Below are 10,000 nucleotides of genomic sequence, written 5' to 3' on the forward strand. Positions count from 1 at the left end.
CATGCTTTAAACACCTTCCCGGATACTCCGTCTGGGCCAGCCGTCTTCCTGAAGTTCTGCCCTGACATTGCCTCTCGCAGGCAGGTCACCAAAGACAACTACTCGATGCCTGGACATCTTTCTAACAAGATTACAAGTCCTAGCTGTGTTCCTCTTTGTAATCTCTGACTGTCTCATCCTACTGTCATTGAAGCCAACCTGTACAACTATGTTTGCATAGCTCGTGGTGCGATTAGCCTGTCGCACGTGTTTATTAGGCCTGTTGTGAGTTAGCTCCCTAAGATTAGCTTTAATGTCAGGTGCTCTGGCCCCGGGAATACGCTTAATTATGGCTGGTTTGCTCAGCTCTATGTTTCGGGTGATGGAGTCCTTCATGGCTAAGGTGTGGTACCCGGTAGACTGGGGTGTAGGACTAGCTAAAGGGCTAAATATATTATGCGTCTTAACTGGTTCACCGTTGCTTTTTAGGCCGTTTAGGGCTATTCAGCTCGCTACAGCTAACTCTAGCCGGTTTTATCTGCTGCGTCTAAAGTTACGAAATTACTCTGCTCTACTTGGCGGACACTGTCATCTATTAGGGCCAACCTATCCATGAGAACGGTGCATGAAACGCAGGGAGCCATATCCATGTTGTGTCTTTCACCGAGTCGAGTTCTTGCTGTCTTCGGAGAAGTGGTCGCAACATGTGGGGCCAGATTTTTTCAGACCCTTGCCGCCTTTGCCGCACTAAGCTCTGTTAGCTTAGCAGCTAGCTAGCTGAGAGAAGGGCGGTGAAACAGGTAGCAGATGGTTTGCAAGTTAGATAAGACTACTAAGTACAGTATGTTTGGAAAGGAATAAAAAAAGCTGTAAAACAATTAGAAGCACACAGATAGAAAGCTAATACTTAAATTTTTTCGCATCAACGAGCAGTTACTCACATCAAACAGGAAACTGGAAACCCAATATGATGTCATATTGAACACACCCCACCACCACAGGCATATTGGCAATCTGGGGGAAACCCTGGGCTATGTACCCACTGTGCTGTTTGGTGCTCCTAGGGTCTTATTGGATAAACTTCCTCTCATTACCACAAGAAAGTAACACAGAAGATCCATGCTTCCACTACATTGTTTTTTTTAAATTGGGTGATGGTACACAAGGGGGTCTAGCCCAACTAATGACTGAATTGTAAATTTTATCTTTTGTTATTAGCCCTCAATGGATTTGCAAAAGTCATGGGATTCGAAGATTCCGGTCATTTGACAGCAGAAAGTGGAATCCAGGACAAGGTCCAAACAATCGAATCCTTGGACTCCGTGGAGACAAATGTCAAAACATCCATGCGCAAAACTCGAGGTAAAGGGAAAAAACAGAACTCAATTCCAGTTGATTCGGGGCCTCAAAGAAAATCCTTGAGGCAGAAAAAGAAAAAAGATCTGGAACCTGACAAGAGTTTACTAACAAAGAAGAGGGAAAGTGTTGAGAAGGTTGCTGAGTGGCTCATGAAGGTCCCCGCGGAGGGAAGTCTGGAGTTGGAGAAATCCGCTGAAAACTGCAATAATTTAGACAACTCAGGCAGCTCCACTTCCACACTGGACGTCAACATGTTCAACAACAACGAGGAGAATCCAAAGGAGTTACCTGCCAAAGCCCTTGAGGAGCAGGTATTTGGGGCCACCTACAAGCGAGAGAGAAGAACCAGACCTGCTGTTTCTCTTCCAGGGAATGTCTTCACTAAACCAATGCCATCCGCAACTGTGCAACCAGCGGTAAAGCGACACAAGAAGACCAGCCTGACTCCTACTGATTTTATAAAAAGCTCTGAGGAGAAATCGGGAAAAGATCTGCAAGAAGAGCCACAATCGGTCACAAATGACATCTGCATGGACATATTAGAAGAAGCAGAAAAGCTTGACGAACTTGAAAGTGACAAAACTAACTGCAAAGCTCCCAGTCATGTGTTTCAAAACCGCCAACCTGAACAGAAACTGGCAAAAAGGTTGCGCAGCACTGGGCAGGCGGTGGACGCTGATTTGCAGGCCAAAGTTGAAATGGCAAGTTCCGCTCCGAAAAAGGCAGACAAGAGGAAAAATAACTCTGTGAAAAGAGCTCCAAAACCACTGGTTCTGGTCTCTGGGGTTCAAAACGAAGAGAGCCTCTCGAAAAGTAAGCTGCCATCCGAGGCGGTTCAGGTTCATATTGAGAACTACCCGAGCAGCGAGGACCAGGAAGTACCCGTTGCAATGAACACTCGGAAAGGCAGAAAACTTTCTCTTTGTTCCCAGAAGAGAGGTCCCAAGAAAGACACTTCTCGCCTTGTTCTGCAAACACCTGAAAAAGGATTGTCAGATCTTGCGGATGGAAATGCTTGCAAAAGTAATGGATGTATTTTTGAGGAAGACATTGGAGCAATAGAAAACATTGAGATTAGTGAAACAGCGTCTTCTCGGAGGCCGCCGCATCTCGTTGAGGAAGTTTCTGAGGCCAGTGTGAATCATGACCCTCTTGTGTTCCCAAGTTCAATCAATCCGAATGAAGATCCAGCTCTCCATCAAAACCATAGTGCCCCTGAAGAGAAAGGGGAAGACAACAGTGAGGTGGACACGGAGCAACTTCTAAAGAGTTTTAAGGCCACCAAAAGGAAGTCCTTCCATTTTGGGGCTCTAAATGGAAAGAAGAGCTGCAGCTTGTATGACAACGTCATTGATCTCACTAGTCCGACTTGTAGCGACTTCATTCCACCAACCGAATCTCAACCGCCCTCAGGAAATAAAGACATAGAAAGATCAAATGAAGAAAGCTTTCCTGCGCTCCTCAGGAGTAGTGTCAGCAGTGCCCTGAGTCCCAACAAAGTAGCAAAATGTGGAACGGAAAGTTCCTATGTTTCTGTTGTCCCTCAAGTAGTAGATTCCGGAATCTGCTTTAACGCTGTAGAGCGTGACGAGATTCCAGAGAGTCTGCTTGAGTCATCCGCGAGGGACGACTGCAGGACTTTGGCCGCTGAAAAGCATTCAATAGAATTGTCCCAACATCTCCTAAATGTTGAGTCTTCTTTGACTCCAGACGGTCTCCTTGGACCGCTCCATGGAACCCAGTCTGATGTGAGTCAAGAGCTCAGCGGGCAGTTGTCCATGCATGGTAACCCCAGGAAGAGCAGAAGGAGGCGGACTCAGAAGCTCCAGTCCTCATCAGAGTCTGAATCAGTGAGCGCATCCAATGAAGAGTTACCGACTTTGACGCAAATCTTTGAAAAGTCTGCGCCTCCCGCTCAGGGCGACTGCGTCCAGGATGTCGCTGACACTGGCGGCTGTGAAGGTCATTGTGTCGCAGAGCGTCCTCCCACGTGTCCGAGTCCCGACTGCGTCAGCGTTAGCCAAGGGTCCGTCGACTTGTTCGACTCGCCAGATAAATGTAAGCTTATAATTATTTTAAATTGCGCTGTAATAAGAATGACTAAGAGAATGTTACTTTTATTCTATGCAGGTGATGTACAAGGGAATGGAACAAGCTTGTCTGCCGAATCTTCACAATTCACAAGTGAAGTTCTTGTTACCCAGGTAAATTTGAGTGTCTTTATAAATAATCTTTATTTTCTAGACAGTTTTCTTTTAAATTAAAAAAAATATATATATGTTTCACCTATTAAACATATTTTGTAATTTAATACAATTATTGTATTTTTATTTCTATTTTAAAAATATTTTCTATATTTTTCATCTTATGTGTATTGTACACAATTTGAGATTGTTATTGATTATCTTTTGGTTACTGTAGGTACTGTATATTTTATCGGTTGTCTACATACTGTATACTATAGAACTCGAAAGTGTGACGTACAAACGCAATGCATCATGGGTCTTACTGCATTGGAATAACATCTTTACATTGGGTTGAGTGCAGAACTCTGCCCTAATGTTGTTGAGTTTCTTTAAGAAGTTCCAAAATTGTCGCGAACGTGCAGCATCAATAATTGCCACACTGGTTGTTATGATAAAAAAAAAAAATTGGTGTTATTTGTCTCATTTCCAGCATATAATCAAAGCCAAGGAATTTGGTTTAGTGAGCTATTAAGGAGACAATTAATAGCCTGGATAGCAGCTGTTACGGTCCATGTGCTGTTGTCTGGTCGAGAAAGGACAAGTAACATAAAGGACGGACGCTTTGGACTGGTTAGTTCTTGAAAAGTAATTTATTTAACAGAAGAATTGCTATTACACATTATATAGTAGCCAACAATACCGCGAGTCCCTACTTTTGTAAAGAAATTATTGCATACATCCATCCATCTTCTTCCGCTCATCCGAAATCGGGTCACGGGGGCAGCAGCCTAAGCAGGGAAGCCCAGACTTCCCTATCTCCAGCCACTTCGTCTAGCTCTTCCCGGGGGATCCAGAGGCGTTCCCAGGCCAGCCGAGAGATATAGTCTTCCCAACGTGTCCTGGGTCTTCCCCGTGGCCTCCTACCGGTCGGACGTGCCCGAAACACCTCCTTAGGGAGGCGTTCGGGTGGCATCCTGACCAGATGCCCGAACCACCTCATCTGGCTCCTCTCGATGTGAAGGAGCAGCGGCTTTACTTTGGGCTCCTCCCGGATGACAGAGCTTCTCACCCTATCTAAGGGAGACCTGCCAACCGGCGGAGGAAACTCATTTCAGCCGCTTGTACCCGTGATCTTGTCCTTTCGGTCATGACCCAAATCTAGGTGAGGATGGGAACGTAGATCGACCGGTAAATTGAAAGCTTTGCTTTCCGGCTCAGCTCCTTCACCATAACGGATTGATACAGCGTTCGCATTACTGAAGTTTTTCTTTTATTTAATCAAAACTGCTTTAGTGATAATTGTAAATAAATGGGTTATACTTGTATGGCGCTTTTCTACCTTCAAGTTAATCAAAGCGCTCATTGTGCTTCTTTCTGGTCATACATATCTTGTGTATGATTCCACCATAGTAAGGTGATTTTTAGCCTGTGGAAATTGGCCCTAGTGTGTGAATGTGAGTGTGAATGTTGTCTGTGTATCTGTGTTGGCCCTTGTGTGAGGTGGCAACTTGTCCAGGGTCTACCCTGCCTTCCGCCCGATTGTAGCTGAGATAGGCGCCAGCGACCCCGAAAGGGAGTAAGCGGTAGGAAATGGATGGATGGATGGGTTTTTTTGTTATTGCGTCTTTTTTGCCTTGTAAACTAAACACATGTTGATTGGAACATTTACACATGCAATGACCCTTTCTGCCCCACAGAGGGTAGCATCCTGTCAGCTCCTGGATGACAGATGACTTTGCTGAGTAAAAAAAAAAACAAAGTCCTCCCCAGCATCTTTTCTAAATTGCTTTTTATTTACATTCAACTGTTGAGGAGATGAAGCTGGTTGTTCTTCATCATCCATCATTGTGCACTCTTACTTTTATCTGTCCACTTTATTTGACGCCTCGGTGGTTTTAACTCCGTATCTTGACCGCACAAATTTGTGCAATCATTTCAAGTGTTAGTGCAAACCAGAGAGCAATTTTTGATGGTGGTTGTGATTCAGTTATGTGTGCACACGGTGGCCGGCATAATGCAATTTCATTCCAAGCCGGCCTGTGTTGCAACAATGCCCAAACAATGGTTTCTCTTATGGAAGTAGAATTGTCTCACATCAATTTATAAATATCAATATGATATTAATACGTATGCATATATTAATAAAAATAAATGTGATACACAAATAAATAAGTTATTTGTATACATAAATCATTTGTATAAATCCATGTTTTTAAATATATTTTTGAGATTTGAAAATATATACAAATAAAATGTATAAATATAAAAATGGGACATACAAATAAATAAATAACTTGTATAAATAAACATGTATTTGTAAATATACTTTTGAAATTTGAATATAAATATGCTTGATTTTGTATTTGTATTGAATTTGCATATGTGGATCGCTTTTTTGCTTTTGTGTCGATGAGACATTCCTCCCACAAAACAGATGCAGAAATAAATTTGACCTACACACTCCCGTGAACAACCATCAGAGGGTACTGCAGCCTGATAAGAGATCAGATTCTACATCGGGACAAGGTTATTAAACAGCATTGCTACAATAAAATAAGCAGCTAGAACGGTCTTTCAGATTAACTAGATAAATTAGCATTGGCTAGTGCAATGCTAACATTAGCTAGCTCAGGACCTTTGTGCATTCTCTCTGTAAAGACATGGATTGTTTTTTTGCAGAGGATTCCGGGCATTTTGCATATAATGCATATAATTCTCTGTGACCCAGACCGCTCTGGCTGCAGTGCCCTCTGCTGGTTGTTCAGGGGAGTGTGTAGGTCACATTTAATTGTGCATCTGGTTTGTGGTAGAAATGTCTAATCGACACAAACAAGAAAGCGATCCACATATGCAAATTCAATACAAATGCAAAATCAAGCATATTCAAATCTCAAAAATATATTTACAAATACATGTTTATTTATACAAATTCTTGATGTATTTGTATGTCACATTTTTATATTTATAAATTTTATTTATATATATTTTAAAATCTTAAAAAAATATTTACAAATACGTGTTAATTTATACAAATTGATTATTTATTTGTATATCACATTTGTATTTTTATTAATATATGCATATGTATTAATATTTTGATAAATATATACATATATATATATATATATATATATATATATATATATATATATATATAAGTTGATGTGAGACAACTCTACTTCCATATTCTCCATCATTTGTAACCTGACAAGTTGAGCTTTTGCCTCTGCTGATTGATGTGAATGAACTGAAAGTTGTCTTGCGTCTTTTAACCTCCTTGGTCACATCAATTGTATATCTCCATTGTTTTCCTGGCCACCTTGTTTCCAGCAAAAACTTGAGATGAAGAAGGAACTGGTGAGGCTGGAGAAGTTGATGGCACTGGTGTCCGAGGTTCTACAGGAGAAGGAGGCCATCCCAGCTGCTCCCACATGTAAGCAGCCTGAGCTCTCTAATAATCAGTCCATGTATTGTATTAATTGTATATACAGTGTATTTATGTATGTATACATTGTCATAAGGCCCAGATATGCCTGTTATTCCGTGTGACCAGGAGGCAAACCAAGATCCAGACAGGTTGGTAACAGTTTTTATAAAATATAACAAAAAAGCATGATGATGATAATCTCAGATTTGTTTTTCTATTTAATTGGGATATGTTGCCTTTACTCTACTAAAAATACTTTATTATAAAATACAGAATTTATTGTCTTAAAAAACACATAAGTTTTTCCAATAACGCTTCAAAAGCACGTTGTAGGTAAAAATCCACATTTTTCTCATAACTGCTTGAAAATATGCAAACATTCCTGCAATGGTTTGATTTCTCAAAATACTACATGTAAAGTTCTGACTTAAGTTAAAGTCTTTTTTTTGTCGTTTTCGCAATACTTTGACTTTATTCTTAGAAAAGTACACTATAAATGTATACTGTTTTATAGTAACAGTATTTTACAATACTATGAGTTTTAACACATGTAAAATTACAGCTTTCCTGTATCACACAAAAACTTGAATTCCATAAAATAATTCATTATTTCCAAAATAACAATGCACTTCTTATATCAACTTTCATGTAAAAACAACTTATTCTCCTTCTACTCTGATTTTAGTCTCATACAAAAAATGTTTTTTGTTTTTTTGATGGTACTAAAACTTTTTCATGTGCAATTCGGACTTTATTCTCATAAAATTATGACTTTTTTAAAAGCAATTCCCTGACTTCACTTTTGGAAAATTATAGTTTTATTTCCCTAAAGTGTGTGGAAATATCCATAATGATTTTGTGGTATTATGATTTTTACTTGTTTTATTTACTTACATTTTGTAAAATTATGCCTGTTTTTTTATATATTATTCAGATTTTTCTCATAATAAAACAACTTTTAAAAGTTACAACATTTTGTAGGAAAACTCTGACTATAGTGTCATAAAACATTGTGTACATCCAATCTTATTTTGTTCTCATGCGGCGGCGATGACTAAGAAGAACGTGGAGTTGGAATATAATTACAACACTTTATGTACATATTTATATACATATTTATACAATATTTACATATTTATATAATATGTAACTACAAGCTCCATTCACAGACAGAGTCCCATTGCTTTTATGAGCGGTCGAGCGAGTCAAATGCCCCAAAAAAAACCAACAATTTTTATTTATTTATTTATTTTATTTTATTTTATTTGTGGCGACCGTAATTCTTTTTTGGCGGGCCGCCACAAATAAATGAATGGGTGGGAAACCCTGAGCTGTGTATGGAAGATGTGACCTACAAGTTGGGGTACAGCTAGCACGTAATTCTCACTGGTACCTTTGCAGAAATTATTTGTGACCACGACGGACAGAGCAGAAAAGCAGCAAATCAGCTCATTTTAAAGTTTTTAAAATACTCCTTTGTGCAAAATTACAACTTTATTATCGTGAAATTTGAACCTTTTTTCACACCACTTTAACTTTGTTCCTGTCAAAATGATGAATTTTTATTACCCTAAAACAGGTGTTAAAGCTGCCCGCCACATCATGTAATGAGGCTTGTGAAAGACTGGAAATAATAAATTACTTTCTGGCTAAATGCAGGGTTCGTACAGGTGCTCAAAAACCTTGAAATTGCTTGGATTTTAATGCTGTGTTTTCAAGGTTTGAAAAATGCTTGAATTTTTGGGGAAGTGTTTGGAAATGTTCATCATATTGCTCGGCAGTCTGACTCAATAGGCTAATTATAAAATGGAAAATAAATGAAATAAGTTTCCTTAAAAATGAAAGCTACACGCTTGATTTGTTGGCTTTGCACGAGCCCTTACATTAGGTTGTTGTCATGCCATATACGGCTCTGTGTCGCCCCCAAGTGGACAGTGGTGCATCTGTCCGTCATGCCGGAAGGTTGTCGTTTTAATAAACATTGGATGGAAAATGGCAAATACAAACTTTGGATAAAACGTGGACCAAATCCACGTGTAGCCTGCTGCAAATAATGCAAAAAAGAAATCCAGCTTTTCGCAATGGGAGAGTCTGCTCTCTCGAGTCATATGAAACGTAAGCCACAGAGATTACTAGTCCGTCAAGTTAACCAACATTAGCTAAAGTTTTGTGTTCTAACCTTTTGGTACATGCTCAACCTAAACTGTGAGATCAGCGCTATATTACATGTCTAACGGACAGTTATTACGAGCTATGAAAGGAAAAAAGCGAGCGTTTGTCAGTGAGAAATTAAAATGTTAAGAACTAGATATAAATGATAAATGGGTTGTACTTGTATAGCGCTTTTCTACCTTCAAGGTACTCAAAGCACTTTGACACTACTTCCACATTTACCCATTCACACACTGATGAAGGGAGCTGCCATGCAAGGCGCCAACCAGCACCCATCAGGAGCATGGCTGAAGTGTCTTGCTCAGGACACAACGGACGTGACGAGGTTGGTTCTAGGTGGGATTTGAACCAGTGACCCTCGGGTTGCGCACGGCCACTCTCCCACTGCGCCACGCCGATATAGGCTAGATATGCTCAATGAAAGGTGACTGAGGTGTTGTGAAACAAACAAAATAGTTCCCTTTAATTTATCATCGTTATATTAATGTGGAACAGTTTCGTTTATAAATGAGGGAAATTTACATTTTGAGGGCGCGTGTAATTATATCACATTATGCAGTTTACAAGCACAATAATGGTGTGAATCAATCCGTGCTGTTCAATGTCATTTAGTGCTGTAAGTAAGAAAAAGAACAATAAATTTGTAAAACAACACAAATGAAGACACGTTTGCAAAACACCAATGATAATGAATAGTCTACAGAACACCTATTTCATTTTGTATGCCCCATTTAGGTAATGAGAACTGCTGGTTCAATGTTAGGCTTAGTTTTTAGCAGATTTTCTGTATTTTTCCTCCAGACAGCCTTCATTTAGGTAACGATAACTGCTGGTTCAATGTAGGCTTAGTTTTTAGCAGATATTCTGTATTTTTCTT

General features: G+C 39.7%; 1 protein-coding gene across 3 annotated transcripts in view; it reads left to right on the forward strand.

The window, feature by feature from the left end:
- The window catches only part of LOC133558341 (breast cancer type 1 susceptibility protein homolog), a 47,478-nt gene that overhangs the window by 9,960 nt on the left and 27,518 nt on the right, over nucleotides 1–10,000 (forward strand). For 2 of the 3 annotated variants that reach the window (XM_061909641.1, XM_061909642.1), the window contains exons 8-11: nucleotides 1,198–3,396; nucleotides 3,469–3,542; nucleotides 6,855–6,957; nucleotides 7,046–7,100. In XM_061909641.1, the coding sequence (XP_061765625.1) occupies nucleotides 1,198–3,396; nucleotides 3,469–3,542; nucleotides 6,855–6,957; nucleotides 7,046–7,100 (2,431 nt within the window). The remainder of the gene's footprint in view (nucleotides 1–1,197; nucleotides 3,397–3,468; nucleotides 3,543–6,854; nucleotides 6,958–7,045; nucleotides 7,101–10,000) is intronic. The other variant, XM_061909643.1, reaches the window with a different exon arrangement.

This window comes from Nerophis ophidion, linkage group LG08 (genome assembly GCF_033978795.1).
Source record: "Nerophis ophidion isolate RoL-2023_Sa linkage group LG08, RoL_Noph_v1.0, whole genome shotgun sequence".
Classification (NCBI taxonomy): Eukaryota; Metazoa; Chordata; class Actinopteri; order Syngnathiformes; family Syngnathidae; genus Nerophis; species Nerophis ophidion.